Here is a 23,072-nt window from a genome sequence, read left to right as displayed (position 1 = left end):
ATCCGTTAAACCGTTCTGAAAATACCTACTTAAAAACATCCATCTTTACATCCATATTCTCAGAATAAGTAAAAAAAAAAAAATAACAAACTAGATATTAGACCAATTCTATATAGGGCTATACGTAATTTTGTAACATTTTGTACATTTGATCGTGTTCAATGATCTAAAGATGTCCAGATTAGATTATGCGAGTGCGTTAGACCCGGATGAGGTTAGAGAATTCAAGACACATCTGCGGCCAGCGGCCAGCGGGCAGAGGGAGGCGGGCAGCGGGCAGTGGTCACTATCCGCGAACTGAATGCACAACGAGCTGCGCCTCTTTGGGGGAATTATGACGAAAATCGACTCGGACACTATCGGATACTCGGGGACGGTAATTTTATTTAGAACCACTCGCCGCCTCCCTGTGGTAATGCGCCCAAATTCCATTACCTAGTCGTATTGTTACATCTCAATTGAGAATTATACAAATATCAGGTAACTGTATTTAATATTCGATAACAGATCAGTGAGACCTTAAACCTTTAGGAATTATTGTCATGATCGATTTTAAAGGGACTGAATTTGAATTCTGAGAAATAGTACATATAAAAACAGAACTTTTTGATGTAACTAGCTGGTTACAATTATGGAAATAAAGTATTAAATATTTATGGCATCACATTTAACGACAACAAAGGCGATTGCGCGCTTTCGTGAATTTTAAATAAGGTCTGCGCGATCAGCAATTAGCGGAATCATCTCGTCTCATCCGAATTTCATCGCATAATTGTCAGTTATAATTGAAAAACGCAATTACGCCGGCGCCGGAGCGCGCGGCGGTTAATTAATATTAAATTCGCAAATAATCGCCGCGACCCCCTCCCCCGGGAGGACGGGAGGGTCTGATTGAATTATAGGGAAATTTTGAATTTTGAATAATTCACGGCGTCGAGTTAGCCCTTTACGGCAGCCGTGCGGGGGGCTTGCGGGGTATATACGGCGTGCAGGGGGCGCGGTGGGCGCGGTGGGCGCGGTGGGCGACGCCCCGTCTCCGATTTGTAATTACGTGTGTAAATTTATTTACGTCTGCCTCGCTGTCTCTTAGTGACATAGAAAATAATACGACAAATTGTTCTGAACTAGACAAAGGTAACGTGAATCGTTTTTACTCAGAATTCACGACAAGAGAACAACTTGCATACCAAAATACAGTCTGGGCGATCTGAATAGTTTAGTACATAGATATTTGCATAAGTTACACTATAACATTGTTATATTTTGTTATGGGATAAAAGTAGCATTTATAAGTTAAAGAATTTACTAATATAAAAAGTAAGAAGCAAAGATAGGATCAAATCAGCGGCTATCAGGTAAGAAATAAAAGCCAAGATAGTTGCATAAATATTCCATTAAATATAAACGCGAGTGTAATTAACATGAGGGAGTTAATAATTTTAAAAACTATACGCGATCAATTAAAACTGTTTCTGTATTGAATAAAAAAGGACCAGCAATTACAAACCATTTAACTTGCGGAGTAAAAAAACCTTCTCATATCTCCAATTGCTCATCTGTACTTCGTTGGCCAAAGTTACATATAAAAATAAACAAAAGTGTAGTGTTAGACCAAAATCATTGCAGTTTTGTTTCGTGCGAACAAAAAGCCAATGGTAGGCTTAAATCTTTTTAGATTAAAAACGAGTGATGCTTCGTATGTCAGGACGGAGCAATAATTAAATTGGTACATACAAGTATGTGCAAATGGTGTAACGCAGCTCGCCAAAATTCAATTTCGTTCATTTCACAGTGCCTGACGAAACCGTGCCGCAAACCAAACAATTACACAAACCTGTTTCGAAAGCATAATTTTTTCAACGAAAAACTACGTGGAAATGCTGGAAAAAATGGCAACACCGATCGCTGATGCTTTGTTAGTTTTCGCGCCAACGCGCTACCCATTTTTGACAGCTGTCAAAAGCCGCGTTTGTGATTGCGTCTTTTGTGAAATCACACCTTTATTCGTTTGATTTTTTTCATAACATTTTCAACGTTCACAATGACTAGGTGTCATTTTTAAACAGATAGCCGCTGGCCGTACATAAATAGAGTTTACATTATTATTTTGTCGCATGGACGCGGTGAAATATTTGTACATAGAAAATGGTAAATAAGTAGCTTAATTTTACTTTTATTATCTAAATGTTAATATGCTTTTTGCCATCAACAAAACCGCTAATTTAAAGTCCTGTCTCCTAACCTATTACTTTTTGCGTTTGTTATGAAAAAATCGATCTTTAATTCTACGCAGCAATCAGTAATCCGCTCCGACGTCATATTCTTAGAATCACTTAGTTGTAAGTCAATGGCCCACCATTTGAATAATACACAATGTAATCCCACACAAATTACGAGACCCGCGGATTGATGATAATCGCGCGGTGATGTTGTGGTGATATGCGTCACTCCGGCACAGCGGCGGCGGCGGCGGCGGCGGCTGGCTCATTTCAATGCGTATTGTGCGCGCCCGCGGACCCCAAACGTCTTAACGTCTTTCAATGAATACCCATCAGTCATTTATGTGCGTGCGAGAGACGGATGACAATCGCTCGAGCCACGAGGCGGCGAGCGACGCGCCGAGTGATCCTGACAACGCGGCTCGTGTGTCTCCATTTTTTCTCAACTAATTTCTTAGTTGGTGAGACCCGATTGTAAGTCGACGATGTATCGCTGTCAGTTTTGAATTGGCTCTTGAAGGGTGTTGATGCTTCGCGTCGGATCTAGATCGGCGTGTGGACATGTTAATTGCCGGGCGGGGGCGCGTACAGGCCGACGTGCGACGTGCAATCGGCGCGTATCTCGACCTCTGCCCTTTTAATTACAGAATGTCTTGTCGACGAACCTCTTCTTATTGATTGGCGGCTGATGACACTACATCACTTTTGATTACGTTCATCAAAAGCTACTTTTTTAATTATGTTGAATTTAACCTCTTACCCAAATACAATTTCAAGTAAAAAAATCTTTAGCGGAGTCAAGCCCCTAACCATTCTCTGAATTATGCCTACTACTAATACTTTCTTCGCCTTTCATAGTTAACGGGTGAGTGTATAAAATTTAGTTAATAGAATGAAGCAGTGGGTTACCTGGATCCGTGGCGTCGAGGGTCTGCGGAGGGGGCTGTCCGAGCGGGCCCGGCGTGCCACCCGAGCCCGGCGACCGCACATCGTCCGTCGCCGCGCCGCCGTACGACAGCGACGATGAAGGTGGTCTCTGCACAACACAATATACACTTATAAACAATAGAACACACAGTATACATATTAAGCAATCATTTAAAACTTATACCATTATATTATGATCATCATCAGCTTGTGTTAGGTCACAGCTGGACGTAGACCACAATTCTTTTTACAGCGTATAGTACATATGGAACTCAGTAATAACGTCGCAGTAGTCGTTGCAATTGCAAGTGCTTATACAAATGTTATTATCTGACATAAATAAACTGTTATAATCGAATGAACCACTGGAAATCCTTTGAACTTATAACTACAGTGTTTACTGCAACAATTTTATTCAAAGTGAAGATGTTAACCCAATCTGATACGCAAATAGAGTTAACACATGTGACAGACATCGCGCGCTCCTGCGCCATTCCTAATGCTGTAATTATTCCGAGGTTGCTACGTAACGGTCGGCGGCGCGGCCGTAACATTATGAATGGACGAAAGTAGAGGCGAGTTGGTATTTTACACACGGAGCACTGAGCCAGGAGCGCGGCTAATGAGCTGGAGCACACGCCAACTGCTCATTATTATGCGCCAGCGCATCAGGGTTACCAGTTTTAACAAATTTACCCAAAATTTTCAGCAAAAATATCACAAATCTTGTTACTAATGTAGTGTTTACTAGTATTAAAATTATGAATTCAAATTATTTTTTTAATCAAATATGTGCTATCAAACATGTTGTTTGCTTTGATATGTTGGCAACCATGTGCCTGGTTAGTAAAGTTTACGGTCCTCGTCGGTTGGTAATGGGCCAAGTGAAATCAGGAAATCGTTGCGTATCGACGATCTCTCGAGGAAGTCTCTATCCAGCTTGCGAAAGTGCATTAAGTTTGTCATTTAGCTCGACTGGACTGATGTGATGCCTAGATATACAATCACAGATCAGACCACTGGCGACGTAGGTTTGTCCGACTGCACCTTTATTGGCATCCATAATAATAAAGTTGCCTGCGCGTTGTGTAACACTTCAAGTCGCTTACTTCATGTTGATGTCCAGTTAGCTTGTTCATAACATATGTAATTCCTAGATTAATAAACTTTAAAGTCGTTGTGTAAGTGTAAACACCAACTTTAACCTAGAGAAGGTTTACTATTAGCAAAATTTATCTAACATATATGATCAACTTCCAAGACTCGAAATCTTTACGCTGTTCAATTAAGAGCACCAAAAGTCCATTAAGTGAAATGAAATGCGCGCAATCCGCGACCATCACGCAACATCTAAAGATCGTTAGTGCTCACAATCAATTTCACGATGCATGAGCAGCAATTAAAACGCTGTTTTTTTTCGGTGATTACAGCACTACACGCGCTGCAAATACCGGCTCCTACGATCTGCGGTATCTTTGGTTTCATTATGAAAAATCAAACCACATTAAATATTTGTATTAAAAGCGTAAATGTCACATTATGTGGACCGCAAAAGTATTCACCCTCGAGAGTCGGAAATTGTAACGATGCAAAATGTGTGTGAGACGCCGCGGAAATAGAACACGCGCTGCTTCGCTGGCAATTCCAATAATCGTTAAAGAGGAGCACCGCTGTGTCAGGGGAGGGGAGGGGGATGAGGAGCAGATGTCGGACTCGCCCGACACTTTCAATTACACGGCTACGGCTGATACTCCTCAGCTCTGTCTCAATTTGAATATCGAACAGATGCTCCCAAGGTCTACAGGTATCACGATTGTATTATTTTTATAACGTGTATTGATGCACTAGCTTAGTTTAGTTTCGCACGGTTAGTAGAGCTTAGATAGATAGTTATGTAATACTCTAGTCTATTACTTTAACTTCTTTGAAATTACCGTTATTTTCACATCATCATTTACGCCCAAGTAAGACAGAAAACACCGATGAGAAGATATCCGTCTATTGGTTGAAGTCAGAAAGGGATAGAGCATTGATCGTAAACAAAACATTTAAAGTCTTAAAAAGTTAGAGAAATGTGGCATTTGGTCCATGAAAAATTGCTATCGAAGTGAGGGCTGGAATGGTTATATAAATTAAGTGAAGTTTTAGCGCAAAATGAGTTTAACAGTTTGTTTCTTTTAAGCGTAGTGTAGCGGAAGTGTCGGTGCTAATGTCCCGCATTCACACCATATGCGAGAATCAAAAATGACTTATTCCCGACTCTCATCATTACAAAGCCCCTTTTATTGTTATAATTTTGTTTACACACGTCACTGGGGCCGGTAATTTGGCGTCGTTAGCGAAAACGCCGGCATTTGGTTAACGATAACGAGTAACGAATAGCAAAAACACCTTTCGTTATAATTATTTATCAATAAATATGGTCTCGCTGTGACGCTATTGACACGCGATATGTCCGTTTTTGTTGTCAGGTGTTTACATCTATAATATTTAATTTACAAAAAAATACAACAAAAATTGTAAGAGTCAAAACTATTATACTATAGTATTGGATATAATATTACTACTACTTCATTGTAAATTTTACAACATTCACAATAGAGCACGCACAGGTTAACGCAGCGTGGGCAGACCTCCCGCAAGATGGACCGATGATCTGGTCAAGGTTGAGGGAGTATCCTGGATGCGAGTTGCACAGGACCGATCATCTTGGCGATCTTTGGGGGAGGCCTATGCCCAGCAGTGGGCGTTGCTTGTCTGAATAGATAGGTAGATAGACAATAGAGCTGGTAACTGATATTTATCACTAACGTTACTTTGAACTTACTGTTTTTAAACAGCTGTTTTTGATACTTGATCAGTAGGAATCCTGGCGTTACAGCATGGCCACAGTATTACAAGGCGGGGTCCGGTCCACGACTGGTAATTTAACATTGTGGGTTGCAAGTACGACTACATTGTTTGCGGGTCGTGGGTTCGATTCCTGGAAGGGGAGTGGCACCGTTTTTCGGGTGAAAGTTTTTTTGCGGTCGCGCGAGAACAAGTTTCATGTTTTTGTATTTCATGTCGCGTCACTTAAGTAACAATACGAGATGAGACCTTAAATGACGAGAAATGATCATTGAATTGTGTGATATCATGCTGTGACTCATGCACGAAACAACTGATGGAATATAGCTCTTGTTGATAATGTACTAATATGTCGTTAAATTAGAATTGAAGCTTAATTACCGTAGAGACTGTTACATAATACTTGGAGACTTGTAGTCACCAAGCTCCAATTGTTAGCCAAAACATCTGACACCTTAGAACCAGAATGCATTATGGCAGAAAAGCAATGCACTTATCGCCTAATTATCCGCGATCACGTGACAACTGAGCTTGCTGTCGTGCTCGTGCCGGCCGCGACGCGTGCGCGGTGTCGGATGACGTGGGAACAGCCTCCCACGTCACACGACACGTCATCTAATACGTCACAGGACACGCCCTCAGATTGACATCGAGGGAGATTAGATGCGATTATTGTCACTGTATAATTTAATAGTCATGACAAACGGAAATTAGTTAATGAGCTAAAATAAAAAAATTGCTCAAGAGAGAAAAAATTACATGACAGTTAATTTCAGATGAACAATTTAACTTCTCTTTTAATTTAATTAAAGGATTTCGTTGTATGAATTTGATTGACTTTTATACGAGTATGTCTTTAAATTAGAATCAAGAAAGCAATAACAGATACGTTTTTAAGATATCAGCAGTATCTGAGAAGAGGTACAAAGCATCCCCTGTCGCGACTGACCAACCCCCACGGCTGCGGGGCGGGGGCAAGACGGGGCGGGGCGGGGGCGGAGGGGCAACAACCCGACTTTTCCATTACCATTAATTCTCCAAATGAGAGTTTACTTTCGTGTCATCTTGAGAGGTCATATGTCTTAATGTAGCCATTCTTTTGTTTTTCGCCTTCCGAGAAACAAAACAAACGCGACCGATACTTTTAAAAGGTCACCCATTCTCATTCGTACATTTTATGTCTATTATTGCCTTTGCCATGTAATTTATTAAATTAAAAACAATAAAATATTACTTGTAAACAATTATATTAATTAGAAATTAAAGTTAACAATTCTTATTTTTACGTTTTACTATTTTTTCTGATATAAATCCGAATCACATAAACAAAATAACGCTTCTATTTAAATATGATACATCATTACAAAATCTAATCACTCACAGACGGACAGTAACACCGGATTTTATTATAAGCATACATAAATAATGCGGACAATTAGCCGGTGGTACGTGACGCGGCGTGACACTAGTCGCGACGCCCGGCCGCTAGCGTCAGCACACCTACATTACTTATTAGTAATTCCCCTACACTTAGTACAGGAAGTCTGACTCTGTATTTGTCTGTAGTAATTTTAGCGATGCATAATATAGTAAGAATTACTGGATATTGCAGTTCATAGATTTTCTAGGCCCTGTAATAAACTTAACTGTTTCTATTCGCTTGATTTTTAATTAATACGGATGTTTTGAATTCGGTATTTTTAGTTTTTTGATTCATGTCGATGTTTCTTTTGCACTGCTTTCTAATTCAACTATTTTATAATACATGTTCATAGTTAATGATATAAGCTTAATTAGAAAATTAGAAGTTACATCTCTTTTTCTGTGTGCATTAAGTGTGACAAACAGACAGTATACAGTATATACGTAAACAGAATGGTCGCGGCTATTCAAGGTCGAATTTTATTGTCCCTTAATCTATAACCGTGATATGGCCGCGGTTTTACGGTGATCCGTGATCATAATTATAACGAGGTCCGAGGCGCCTGCGGGTCGACGACCGCATGGGAAAGTCGACATTTAAACAAATTGTACGTGACGTTTATATCATAGTCTACCTAACTCTAATCACGAGGGAGTAGCGGTTAAATTCGCTAGATCAGCGACCTCGATTTAGGTATTCGGTTATCTATCAAGTGTTTTCGCGTATCGGGATGTGAAGTGTTTGTTTTTTTTTTCGTCGGAATCCGTCACTATGGCCCAATTCACATCGTGCTCGGCCGCATTGCTCTAGTCGGGAATTTGGTGAAGTTCGTTCGAGTTTTTGTTGTGTTACTAAGAAATTATTCAAGATAACATCAATGGGTTTGGAGTGCACACTCAAGTTGAAGTTTGCCAATTTTAATGTTGCAATGTTCACAGAATCAGTGTAGTCTACATCTTCTGAGAACACGTAAAACGTTTTAACGCAGCCTCGCTGTATTGACGGCTAATGTGCACTATGGTACCTTGTTATAACTGTTTACATTAATAGTTGCATTGTATTTATTTATTAAGAATGCACTTAAAGTACTACATATACTGTACTAAATGATAAGAATGTTTAGATACCTAATATAAAATAAATGACATAAGATAGAGTTTGTAACAAGCAGCAAGTTTAATTTGTTTTAAACGAATTACTAAATATATAATTAAAGTTTAGAAAATCTAATTACGAAACCTAATACACGTCGACTTAACGAGCATAAAGTTAAAAATTCACGATCGAGCGAGCAGATACGAGTCGATGGTGAAGATTTTCGAAATGATAAGATTGTCGACCGGTACGGGCGTATGGGGCGAGTGCGCGGAGTGCGGGCGGGGGATGAGATCTCACAGATAGCGGGTAGAGTGCGCGGAGTGCGGGCGGGGGATGAGATCTCGCAGATAACGGGTAAAGGACACCTTGATTGAACGGACCGGACAACGCGAGATAAGGCTACACTATTTGCATACTAAATGAGACAATATTAATTTTCCCGCCGTTCTCCTGAGCTCCCCGCGTCCCGACAAACTCGGCTTACTTGGAAATTCGATTTTAATTCCGCAAAGAATTCTAGAATCTGACAACGCACTAGAGAACGAAGACAAATCTAGAGATTTAAACAACATTTTAATGCACTTTGCAATAATGTCTAAAAGGATTCAGTTTGTGTGTTTATATTTTACGATAAGTCGAGATAAAAACCCCAGAGTAAATGTCTTAAATGCTTTTAAATGTGTTCGTGATAAGATCTGGCAACAAACATCATAAATTGAACGTTAAAGTAACTGGTCGATATGGTTTTAATTATTTTTAATTCATATTTAATGATGAATTCAAGTCTCTTGAACGTCGATCTTCAAACAACAAAGTCCCTGTACTCTTACCGATGATGTTCAAAATCTACAACAAGCGGTATAACTATCCACGTATAATAATAACAATATAACAATGTGAAACTAAGCGTCGACCAAAGAAAAAAATTAGGACAAACATTCAATAGCTAATCAAGAATAATTGTGTTGTAATAACAAGAGCGGAGGGTCGCCGCGCTGCCATTGTGCGGTAACCAGAGCCGCGGCAACCCTTCGCCCGCCGCCCGCCAGCCGCCGCCAGCCGCCCCCGGCCCGAGGGAGGACGTGTGAAAGAAAACATATTGGGTCTGCTTTTGATGGCTCCCCGTACATTGTTTTACGCTCTCTGCGTATGAATGAATAGTATGTACTCCAATTGATTTTTATTTGATGCATTTAATCAAAATGCCCTCGACTGTTTGTTTTGTTTGTTGTTTTAAAGATTTGTAAAGTATGTTTTTGACATGTACTAAAGGGTTCGGTAAGCAAATACTCCATTTGAGAGTCAATTACTCACAAGTTTTTTTTTATATTTTAAAAGCAAACAGTTGAGACTGAAAAAGAACTTTAAATGTCACTCATATCAATTTAATTAAGCGTTAAATAAATTACGAAGTAAACAATTATTATTAAAGATGTAGTGATGTGATAGAGCGGACGCGGTGACTGGACGCCGCAAAAAGTGCACCAAAGCTCTCATTAACTCATTCTCTGGGACGCGGCGCGACGTCCTGCGGCGTCCCGCGGCGTCCTACGGGGAAGGATTGTTGCGCCCGATTCATTCCTTCTATTTGTTCGACTGCGTTTTTCCAGTCATAAATGAATCTGAGCACCGCCCGGAGCTTTTTTATCGTTCATAACTATTGTTGGTGTCAAATTGACTATAACTCGTGCAAACAGTAAATAGTCAAACTGGTAGCATTGTGTTAGTTTACATATAAATAATTTTTGATACGTAAACGTAAAACAACACAAAGACGTAGACAACTTGCAAAGCACGTAGCTGTGTCGGTCGAAAGTGCCAATGTTAAATGAGTAAGTAGAAGTGCTGGAGTTTCAGACGCGGCGCAGACTAACACTGCGACTAACCAGTAATACTAAATTAAAGTAAATATGCATAAGTTGTCTAACACACATCATTAGTTATGCGATGAAACGGAATGGGAGAGTATAAATAATTCAGGAACCGTAACGCACGGTCAAGCGCTCGCCGGGCGCTTCCTACAGGGTTTCCGGTGACGTCTAATTGAATCTTTAATACGATTTTTATTGTGTTGTTATTTAAATGGGATCGTCTGCGGATTGCGGGTGACGTCATTAGCTGAGGGACTCTTAATTACTGCTAATTTGGGTTGACTATTCTCGCTTACAGAGATTACAGTTTTCGCAAATTTACACTGCAAAGAAGTATGTATAATGGATGTAAAAATAACTTTCAATCATTTTAATAAACATCAGTCATTAGAATTTATGAGATATATTTGGAGAAGTGTCATTAAATCTCACAATTTAGTTGAATTGTTAAATGATAATGATCATTAGTTATTGGAAATAACAATAAAATTGAACATCACGAAACTATCTCACCACAAATCAAAGTGATATCTGTAAAGTACTCAATTTAGAAAATAACATCTAGTTTATTGGTGAACAGTAAAAAGCTTGGCTTTCCTCCAGCGAACGTTTTAGTTCCCGTAGTTGTATCAGGAGCGGAAACCAGCTCGCTGCGGACTACGGCGAGGACTATTTACTGAATCCAAGAACAAAACGCCGGAGCACATATTAAAAGTAGTCCCGTCCGTCAATAGAACGCGGCGACGACGAGACTCAATGGGCTTTTTACGGAACTCTCTTTGTGGGCGGCTTAAAGGGTTTCGCGACAATGCGGCCTCGGCTTAATTAACCGGAGCTTAAAGCTTAATTGTAAGTGCAGTTAAGCCGGGGAACACGTGTCGGGGCCGCGCCCGCTGCTCCGCCATTCATATTGAAATTTTCAACATCTTTGATTCTGGTATACATTGAAAGGCTCAGCCGGATTGTGGTAAGACTTACGCAACGCTCTCTAACGGTCGTATTTTTCTTTCATTCACAACAAACTTAGGCGGTTTCATTTGTTTATTTTAAAACTCAAGGATTAATGTACCATATATTAGATTTTATTAAATACCATAACTTAATATTTTGAAGTGTCAATATTATGTACATCTTTATACTTCGCATCTGTACCTTCTGTCTGCCTTTTGTATAAGTATTAAACATACATGTATATCTAATCAATTAACAATAGATAACTCATCGTTATAACTACATTTTATAATTCCATGATCGAAGTTTGGAAAGACATAGCTAAATGCAATTGTTTAACTACTTTCAGCTTATCGACAATCTGCATAAAACGCACTGACTCGTAATCGAGTCTCACGGTCGGGTTTTGTAGCAATGCGTGTTAGTGCAAGCGACTAGTGCGAGAGGCAAACATTCCGCATTTATCTGACCAACACAGGCGCCGCAGCGAGCTCAGCCGCGCTCGCCCTCGCCTAAACCTTCTTTATTAATCCTTATTTACAACCGCGAGCAATTTACAGGAAAACCAAACAACAATTACTGCACAAAAACAAATAAGAGGAAAAATCATTAGGGGAGCGCGCCGAGGGGAAGATTACAAAGGAAAACACGGCGCGGTGGAGTGGCGCGGTCATTATGTGCCGATTGCCGGCGGCCGGGTAGTGGGTTCGACAATGCGCCCGTGAGATTACTCCTGTCGCCTGTCAGCCTGACGTCACGCCTGGTCTACGGGGCCGGGGTGCTGTTTGGACAGCCACTGCAGTGTCAACAAGAGGTGCGGTCACTCGCACCTCGCCTATGAGTCTTTCTTATTAACCTAAAATTAACTAAAAAGTAAGTAGCAATTTCGGAAATAAAGAGAAAACAGAATTACAACCTGACCTTGATCAACGGCTATCAAAATATTACATTAACCAAGGCAATTACTTTAAAAAATAATTCTCAAATCCATAAAGTTTAAAAAAATACTTATGAAAAGCATATCAAAGTACAATGTAGAACATAATCCCATAAATAATAAACCCCTCGAGTACAAACTTGGTCTAATTACAATCGATGCTATTGAACAGTAAATAGTAATTTAAAACTGCGAAATAAAAGCCAAAGCTGTATTCTCATTTACCGCACAATAGAGGAACTCTTTACCGTTACCAAAGAGGGTAGGCAGAGCCGGGGCGAGGGCGGAGGGCGAGACAAAAGGCGAAATCTATCAGAGGTGTCGGGTTGCACGCGCCGCTTCATTCGCCATACAAACCTGGTATTGAATACGAATGAATTCTACTCGTATAATGTTAGATCAGTAAACGTCTTGCAAACGGTCTCACTTCCGCGCCGTTTTGATAAATAACAATTGCAAATCCATAAAACTTTAATTCAAGACTTGTTTCAAATCGTCAATATGTTCCTATAAGTCTTACTGATCTTACTAATATTATAAATGCGAATGTTTGGATGGATGTATCGATGTAGTTTTGAAAGTATCTCGAGAACGACTCAACGGATCTCGATGAAATTTGGCACAGATGTAGATCATACTCTATAAGAACACATTAAGTTTTTTTAATCCCGCGCGGACTGAGTCGCGGGCGACAGCTAGTGTAGTAATAATTGTAGATTTGTCTTTACTTCTTACGTAGGTTTACTAAGTATAATACCTATTCTGGAAAAGCAGTAAGTTAAGGACAGTCATTTAGTCAGCGCTGAGATGCAGTCGATTGGTATCAATCCGAGGCGTGCTGGTGATTATGCAAATGCGACGCCGCGCAAATTGCCCGCTTCCATAAAAACATTGACATTTAAAGGTTATGTTAAGTGCTACAGACACACAGACAGACACAGAATCGTCAGGTCAATGACACATTTGAACGATTGCCAATGAGTTTTGAATAAGGAATACTTGTTTAATATATGTGTGGTTATTAACAACACACAATAAAACATGTAAATTATTTTGTAGATGTGATCTTAGATTAAAAATATAACGCATCTATTATTATATCACTTTCAACAAACATTTTCTTATCATACATTTCCAAAAGTCAACAAACAAAAGTCCTAATGTGCGTCGTGCACGTCAAAACAAATTCTAACAAATGTGACAATCTTTAAAACAATATAAATAAATATAAGTTACAAGGAGATATACAAAGAGGTTGTCACGTAAAAGCAAAACAGAGTTAAAACATATAAAAATAAACTTTGTTCAATATCTGGGGAAGTTCGCGAAGAGATGATTGAAACAAAGAGCGGAGCGGGCACCTCGCCTCCTCTCGCCTCCTCTCGCCTCGCCCTAAGTGTATTAAACCGCACAAACTTTCCTAGAAAGTGAAAGGAGACAAAGTGAAATAATATAAATACTTTCAATAATAAAAACTTGATATCGGCACGAGTTTTGTTTTAGTGTGTGGCGCAAGTTACGAGCGAATTTATTACAATAATTCTCAATCATAATAAAATCGATATTCTCAACTATCAATATTGACTTTTATCATTAACTAGCTGTCGCCCGCAACTCCGTCTTCGCCCAATAAAAAAAAGTAGTTGCCTATGTGTTCTTCGAGACTATGTTCTACATCTATGCAAAATTTCAGTGAGATCCATGCAGCCGTTCTGGAGATACCTTCTAACAAACATTCATCCATACATCCAAACAACATTTATAATATTAGTAAGTTAAAATATTGACTTTATTACACTCTTTATCAATTTTATCATTCACTCGTCCAACCAAGGGAAGTAAAATCAACTATTGTTTTATGAAGAGATCTATAAAATATAATTTCATAAGGTAATATGGAAATCGCTAACGCTTGTAACTTGTTCGACAAGTTAAGAACACAAGACGGGAAATTTTAGATGTAAGATAATGACAAAGAAGTGAGAGACGGGAATGGAAATGAAACTGTATCAGAGCTGAAACACGAGGAAACAATCGTAAAGTACAAAAACTTAGTAATATGTAATACAGGAGATTTTATCTCTAAATGCATATAAGCATAAATTAAATGAGAATTTGAAATTATTCTCACTTCTAAAAATACTAATAAGATGAAAGAAACAGTTGCCAAAACAAAGTTTTTGTAAAGAGACAATTTCCAACAGAAATCAATCTAACACAAGCAGGTGACGGTCTGACGGTCTGACGGCCGGCCGGGATCTGACAATTTTCGGCGAGTCCGCTTGTATCTTTTATTTATTTCCGATTCTTTTGTCGCCTTCGGAATGTAAATTAATAACTGTCAGTAGGTGACAGGAGTCGCGCCTGTCACTCGCTCCTGTCTGCCAGACTTTCTTCAACTTATCAAAGTATATTTTGTCTGCATCCAATATCACTTTTAAAGCGGTCCTCAATTGATTTTATTTCTTTAAAGTTCTGACAAATTATGGTCCTAAACTTAGGATTTAAATATATTAATATTTCTTATATGTTCTGATTTATTTTTATATTCAAATCTTTAACCGACTGAGTAGGTATCTTATCCTTCACACTTGACATAGCTCAAAGAAAACAAGACGATGTAAATTTTATTTCTATCTGAAGATATTTTCGACGCCGCGTCTTCAATGGTGCTGTTATCGGTCACACGATTTTTTACAAGATCGCTTATCTGTCAGTACATTAATCACGACGCTATCACCTGAGCTCTAGCGCCCTTCACCCCGCGTACAGGACTCCCAGCCCGCCGCGCCTTGCGCTCTTGTATCATATATGAAATCTTTTTTTAACTGCCTAACTGTGAATATAATGAAATAGCATTGAAATGCTCTCAACTTGCCTCAACGAAGATTTAAAAAAAGATACAAACTCCTAAATGAAATCAGTAAAAACCTTAAAGAACTATATATAAAAATGATTAAAAATTAAAAATTCTCCGCTTCCTATCACAAAAATTATTCGTATTAAAGTGGTTATTGAAGGAGAAATGGGCGTAAACGACAAAGATGGAATTAATGAACGCGAAGTAGATCCGGCAAGGCTAACATTGGTAGTAGCTGTTACCGTGAGCCACCCCGGGAGCCACCCTTTAAGAATTCCGACTAATAGAATGCGGATAGACAGACAGACAATCCATCACGGTTCCCCTACCGATGTATTATTTATGGGGACATCCTGCACCAACCCACGGCTAATCTTTCAATATCTTGAGAATTTTGGTAACATCGAACATGGGGCCGAGATCGCAATTTCAAACGATAATGCATTTACACGACGTCTTAATTCCATTGACATAAAGTTCGAATTCGCAAATCCCCTGTCATTCATCAAAGATTTTGCTCCAACAGCAAAATAAGGAGACATTCCTTTACTGAGTACAGCTAGAGACGACGTTATTTCGTATGCAATAGAGATGATTTTTGATCACTTCAAAGGCAAAACAAATGTTATTCGTTTAATGTAATTGTAGGATTTGTTTGTTTTTGTGCGGAATGAGAGAAATGGCATGAAATTAATGATGCCTTCTTAATGAATTTTTGTTAAGAGACCCGATCCTTGTAATAAGATTAGTTATTATAGCTTATTGTTAAACCTCATAACTATAATTTGAAGCATGTTTTCTTTTGACGAAGAGATGGAATAAATTTGTAAGTACTTCGGAATAAGTAGCTCCAAACAGCCCTCTGAAATATCAGTGTTTCGAGCCGTAGTCAAATAATTTATATTTAAACTAATGATGCAACTAAGAGGAATCAAAGCGTCCGCCGGCTGTTTCTAAATATACCTCACTTAGAGGCGGGAGACGAGAGAAAAAAAATATTTTCGAGTTCCGAGGCGAGAGGGTCGCCAGAATAGATCCCTCGGGGACTCCTCGCAACCGGAGTTGGTTAGTTTCACATACTCGTGTTCCTGAAGATCAACTGTCTGCTTTCTTTTCTATTTGTAAAGTATTATATTTCAACGCTATTTCCTAAAGTTAAACAGACTCAATTTCAAATCACTGACTGAGAATTGTGTAGCGGTTTTGTGTTGGACGATATTTTATATTTACTCCATTATTTAACATAGCAGTTGCTCGCGACTTCTGTGTGGTTTAAAAAAAAACTAGTAATAAATATGCCTATATCAACCGAGGATAGTGTAGCTTCCAAACATTGAAAGAATTTTAAAAATCGATTTAGTATTTTCGAAGCTTATTCAATGCAAACAAACTAACAAATATTTCCTCTTTATAATATACATAATAAATAATGCTGTATGGGTATATATATTCCTTCAGCGTTATTGAAATAAGTTTGAATGAATGTACGCATTTCTTGAATTTAAAACAAGATGTATTATTTCTTTCTCAGTTAAAATCTAGATAAAGATTGCTTTTCGATTGTTTGCTATATAACTACAATATTAAGAAGAACGGATGTATAGATGAATAAATCAAATCGACCTGTGATGAGGGAACATAAGAGACTAACAATGCTTCTGGCTATATTTTAATTAGAAAAGCAAAAGTGTGTCGGCTCGGAGCCGCTGAACAAATCATTGAGGAATTCTTTAATTTAAAAATGGCGGCACATGATCCGGCCGATGCAAATGACGCGGCGCGCGCGCAACTCATTACGAGCCTCATAACGAGGTCTTAAATCAACCGCGCGCCCGCGGCCATTGTCTACCCTCCTCCTCCCCCGTCTCTCTGCCTCACCCCCGGGACAAGCTTTCCGATTGTAATATCGATTCTTCTTAATAATAAAAAGCGATTATCTCCGAAGATAGAATTAGATTTGGAGCCGCTAATGTATTCAGCGTTATTAACATTCCAGTGTGAGTTATGAACTGGAGATGCATCGAGCGTCTTCGGTCACTTTACTGAATTATATCTGTTATTCCAATCAACTAACTTGTTGCTGATGAGTCAAATTTGATATTTTATACCTTACAAATTGAGCACAGTGAGAATAAATATTGTAGATATTGCAAGACTGAAGAAATAAAAAGATCGTTATTATGCCAATATCATACCACCTGTGACTCGTTGCAGATAATGTCACTAGCTAGCGTATATCTGTTGTCTTAATAAACAAAATAATAAACCGTATGGATTGTTTGGTTGTAAATCAATCAAAAAATATATTTTTGGAAAGTTGTATATCAAGTGAATTTATGTCTTCGACCGAAAACAACGAGATCTCAACAAAAAACATATCTACTCTTAAAACTTGTTTACCGACACAATTGCGTGTTTTCTCTTCGATCGATGATCACAATACGGACTTTAATCAGTCAAAAACAGAATTGAATTTGCCATCGCGTGCGCCGGTGACCCAGAATGCGGGGCGGCGCTGCCAAGATGTGCCAAGATGTGGCACTCGGTGCCAGGGGATGTGTCGCAATTAGCCGGGCTAATGGCGGCCGCGGCCCGGTCCGCGTCACCTCCGACTCCCCGCAACAAATGTCAAGAACAACAACACCAGCAATACAAGCTAAGCCCATTACATTCAGAGCGGCCAAAGTTAGCTTCATTGTCCTTACTCCTTGAGATATATTCACAAAATACTAGCGACAACTCTATGGACTAGATAGATCTACAAAATCGATCGCGTTAACGTAAGATTGAACAGTTTTTGATAATGCGATCGTATCGGTACGCAAAGGTACTGTGAAAAACAAGGCACTCTAAACCTTGTTTATGTTTAGTTAACGTAAATCAATCCAATTTGCATTCGATGTAACTGAATTGATGGCCGTTTAAGAAAACAATTGAAACCGGACGGTTCGTTCAACTCGCTGCGTCGCTACGGCGCTGTGGCGGGTTGGCAGGAGGCCTAATCGACGGGTGTCGCTCGAATATATCTCGCGGGCCGTCATCGGGACCCATTCCTCGGGCTCCGATGCCCGCTGACTGACGGGGTGGTGGCGGCCTCCGGCCTGACAAATTGTCGCCCGCCCGACGTCACCTGTGTCGCTCACTCATTCACTCGTCGACTGAATGAAGCTCGTGCTCCACGGTCACCTGCGTCATTCACTCGTCGAGCGGTGTTATTTCCTGTCGCGTGTCTCCTGCCTCGTGTCTCGTCAATTCATCGAATACCAGTCGCTTCGGAAGCTGTCATATGTACTCCAATGACAGACATTACTATGCGTGTGGTTGAATGTCAACGACAAACAGTCTTTTGTTATTCGCATGAGGTTAATGAACTTGTCGTATAGGATTGACTACTACTAATCAACTTCAATATTTTCAAGTTACTGTACAATGTAAAAAATGATAATACAGTTGATAATACACAAGTATCGAGAGACAAAAGCGTCGATGTGGAAGGTATGGGGGGGGGTTGGATGGGCCCCGAGGTTATCTGAGGAGGGAGGGGGAGTGCCTAGCTAACGAGGCAGCAGAAGTAACACGACTCCGCAACCGATACGTTCATTAAAGTAACGACAAAGCAGTCGCTTCTGTCCTACTTGAAGTTAGCTTACGTAAACCTTAACGAATATTGAGTCTCATAAAATGTATTTTCCATATTGTCATTAGTTCTCACGTTAATTTGGAATCATTATATTCCATTCATTAACCTGCAATAAAGTACTTAAGCACATTTTTAAATGACTCAAAACTCATAATTTATACAAAACATAAAACAAAGGATCACAATAAAAATCTAGAGACATTCAAAGACTTTTATTGGTGTAGTCGAAAGGATTTTTTACATCCTCATCACAATCGATTATTGGATATCTAAGACGGAAAAACCCCGTCTGGTGATGAAGCACCGACCGCGATAAGCGGACTGCAACTTAATACGGCGAAGTAAAAAGTCGCCAAATTCAAACACCGACGGAGCGAACTGTTTTTACGCAGTTAGCGCTTCGAACAAGTCATAAAACGTGCCACAACACAGAAGCGCGCTGCCCGATGACGCTGGGCCCGTACATTTACTATACTATGACAAAAACAGTAGCATATCAATGTAAGAACTTGTATTATACAGATGATTAAGGTTAATAAAAGAAGAGCAGTTAAGAACTCTAAAAACAATTTAGGCAATGTCAGTACGATAAGCGAGATGTTTTTTCGCATGAGGTTTTGGTCTCGTCACCAATAGCTTGGTATATGCTAACTACATGCATAACTCCAATTGCATGAAATACAACATATTTACATAAATGACTACACAAAATATTCCATCTCCTCAGTTTTAATGGTTCATGTTGTGAGCATCGCGCGGACCCCTGCCACCTAATTAGCAAGCGCAATAATTAAAAGCGGCCAGCGGTCTGAGCGGCAAAAAGCTATCTGGCTTTCGGATTTCACTGCTCGTATTTTCAAAATCGTCGCGCGGTCATCTTCAAGCTCGGATTCCTTCGCGCAGTGGACGAGAACGGCCTAACCTGGTACCAATTCAGGCTAATTCAAACCCTACGAATGTGTAATTACGGTTACATTTCCAATTGTCATCGGTTTTGTGAGTCGTTGTGTGCGTGAGAGCAAGGCAGCGCAAGTGAATTATTTGCGAGATAGTTGGGAAGATATCGCGCCCGCTCCAAACAAAACTATTGCGAACCGAGCAAATTGAGCTTTCGAGTGGATTTGAATCTTGTCCTTTGCGCGACACCGCTGACAAATGTACCATACCAGCCAGTACCAGTGCCTACGTTATGTAAAAGGCCAATTGGAAGATGTACTTTTTCTTTTTCCTTTACAATATCGCTTGTAAAACAATAGCGTTAGTATCTCGCCAGTTTTACTTCGAAATAGTTTATTTCTGAATGTGAGGACAAGACTTAGACCAAGATAAATTATAATCGGACCTCTCTAAAGCTTGCAAAGTTAATTACAAAGAATAAGAAACTTTAGGATTCGTTTGATTTTAGAAAGTTATTCATGGCCAGGATGAAAAATGCATATCTTTTCTTCCCAATAAGACGGAACGTGTTATTGTGGGCATTATAAAAAGTAGTGTGTGAGTCAGCTCGCGAGCTCATCAGACGAATAAATCACTCGTTTATGATGTAGGTTAAAAATAAGTGGACTCTGATAATAAAGAGGGACAGAATGTGTCGCCTTTTATAGCTGATGTATTTACACTTTCGTAATGACTTTCAAGAGAGCTAGCGTTGCTCGGCCAGTCTGATTGTCTGTCATCTTTGTTAAAAGCACATCATAAGGATGTACCTACATGGTGATTAAAAATACAATGTAGAAAAGCTTGAAAGAGCTTCTGTAGCGGAAGCTGATAATGTCATATTCCCTTAGCAGTTTGCAGAATGTAAACTTTTATTTGCAAATCTCTTAGTTCTCAGAACAGCAGAGAGCAGATAGATTTTGTTTTTCATCGTATTTATTAGTCGCCTAATTGTCTTTGACAAATGAAGGGCTTATTGTTTTAATAAAACGTTATTAATAGAATGAGATATTCTGGTCAGTGTTGATATTCTACTTTTGATATTTATATTAATATCATTGGTGGTGGTAAGGTGAGCGAATTTTCGGAACTATTATTTCAGGATTCGACATATTGTTATAACAGCTAAGATTGTTGAAATATTTAGCGTCAGTCGTCACACGGATAGCGGTGTCGATGCGGGGCGGGGGTCGAGGGGCAGCGGCCAAGCAACGGCCTCGGCCCCCACCGAGCTGGCCGCTGCACATTTGAAATTGTAATCCGCCAAGCGCCGTAATATTTGAAATTTAATAATGGCGATCCCGCTCGCGCTCGCCCGCTTATACTTTTTAATTTTATATCTCGATTGACCTTCGATACAATGATCGAATGAATACATCGATTTTTTCCCGAATCGCCGCCGCAGCGGGTTCTTGAGCCCGGCGAGTTTCCCGGCGCCCCCCGCCCGGTGCCTCCTGCGTGCCCCGTGCGACTCCTTCTGCGAGTTAAAATTAAAAACGTCTCGAAATGTAAACAAAAAGCGAGACTACTTTAAGGAGACTTTATTCAAGTTACGGAGTGCTAAGTGAACACACGTGCGACGTCCCGGGTTCGTTCTTGGATAAATATAGACGGCGCGGCGGCGAGCGCGCGGGGGGATCGCTAACGAAGCGCCTTTTTATAGAAGCGAGCGTCGCAGGGAAGTAGCTATCTCGTAAACTTGCTGAGTGTAGCGCTATGATACATCGGCATCGCCGCGCTATCCCCGCGTCGTCGTCGCGCGCATCTCGAGAACCGTGACGTTGCTGTCATAACGTCGCGCGTCATACGCTCTCCTCGTCACATAAAAATACGGACGAGCTCATTAGACTGGAGAGTGATCGCACGACAATTTTATGACAACATTTATTTTTTATATGTTGATGGTACGTAGGAGATAACGACTGCTCGCTGTGATTCTACTAATGACAAGTTCAGTGACGGCGACGACCGCCTGCCACTAGATTATTATACAATTTATTAATTTAGACACACTATAGTCAAATATTAGGGGTTTATTAATGTTTTCACTTTAAATTTGGAGATTTTATCTAGTAATAGGTCGCTAGTGTTACGAATATGCCGTGCATACTCAGAGCGCCTCAGATGTCCGAAACTGACATAGCCGTATTTGAGGTAACGTCAAAGCATATAAAAATTATCTAGTCCGCAACTTCTCGGGCATCGTTTCTACCGGCAAATATTTGAATTTACATGGATCAGTGAAAATTAGAGGCATGGGAACCGCCAATCGCGCGTGTGCGTGCGGAATAAAAATGTTGTATTTTTACATGATTCTGCAGTAAAACCGGCGAGAGGCGTAGACCGCGGCCTGCATCGCCGTCGGTTGAATACTAAATGTATTATAAGTGCACAATATTTGCATTTTGAATTACGCGCTCGCGGCATGGCGGAGCGCGGCGCGGCGCCTGCACCCGCCCGGTGACCGGCCGTGCTGCCTGGGCCCTGCCCGCACACACCGCACCCCGCCCAGCTCACATGCACCGGCTAAATATAGACAATATTCAAATGAAATTAAATAACTAGGCACAAACGAACTTAAAATCACTAAAGCTACGAAGACCTGTGTGAGACCCAAAATCGGATCAAGATTTGAAAACTCAGCAGAATCTTTAGTAATCGATGCAAAATCATTTACAATGAACGATACACACAACAAATAAACCATTGTATCAGTGTTGCCGTGAATCATTGTAAGCCAAGGCGAGCTGCGCGGTCCTGTTACAACTAATTGTCGAGTTAATCCTGCGCTCGCGCATGTCAATGTGCCAAAAGCATTTCGGACGACGAATGCATTATGTATCTGGTTTACGGCTCCGTAGCGGCGTCGCTTCGTGCCGCGCATCCAGCGCAGATAGCTATCTGCCAACCGCTTGGCCAACAGATCGCGACGCTCCTAGATCCATAACAAATGTGACTGCGTCTGCTATCACACCTCACGCACGTTGCTGTCTAGCTGGAACCCTTCGAATTTCAATTTTTATACCAGTCTTTGTATGCAACTGTTTGAATTTAGTCCACTTTATCTGTGATCCAAATGCTTATATGGTAAGCTGTACCTTTCTAGGTAATGATTGTTTTTTTTTTAATACTTTTGCCATAATGTCCGTCTTGCATTGTTTACAAGACGTTATGCAGCCGCAGTTTTGTAGAGGCAGATAGTGTGTGAGTAGAATACATTTGACAAAGATTTACTTTATTCTATAACCAAGAAGCTTGATCTGATATTTTCCTAACGATAAAATCTGAGATGAATTTAATGTTTTGCGTGTTTAGGTTAAAGATTATAAAAATATTTTAATTCTTTTGCTGACATAATAC

At 40.0% G+C, this 23,072-nt stretch overlaps 1 protein-coding gene across 1 annotated transcript in view; it reads right to left on the bottom strand.

The window, feature by feature from the left end:
- Window positions 1-23,072, bottom strand: part of LOC106708835 (homeobox protein homothorax) — a 247,825-nt gene that overhangs the window by 154,862 nt on the left and 69,891 nt on the right. The window contains exon 7 of the mRNA XM_045681887.1: window positions 3,129-3,255. Coding sequence (XP_045537843.1) covers window positions 3,129-3,255 — 127 coding nt within the window. The remainder of the gene's footprint in view (window positions 1-3,128; window positions 3,256-23,072) is intronic.

The sequence above is a fragment of the Papilio machaon genome, chromosome 17 (assembly GCF_912999745.1).
Source record: "Papilio machaon chromosome 17, ilPapMach1.1, whole genome shotgun sequence".
In the NCBI taxonomy this organism is placed as follows: domain Eukaryota; kingdom Metazoa; phylum Arthropoda; class Insecta; order Lepidoptera; family Papilionidae; genus Papilio; species Papilio machaon.
The sequence above is the reverse complement of the archived record's forward strand: the minus strand, read 5'-3'. Positions and strand labels throughout refer to the sequence as shown.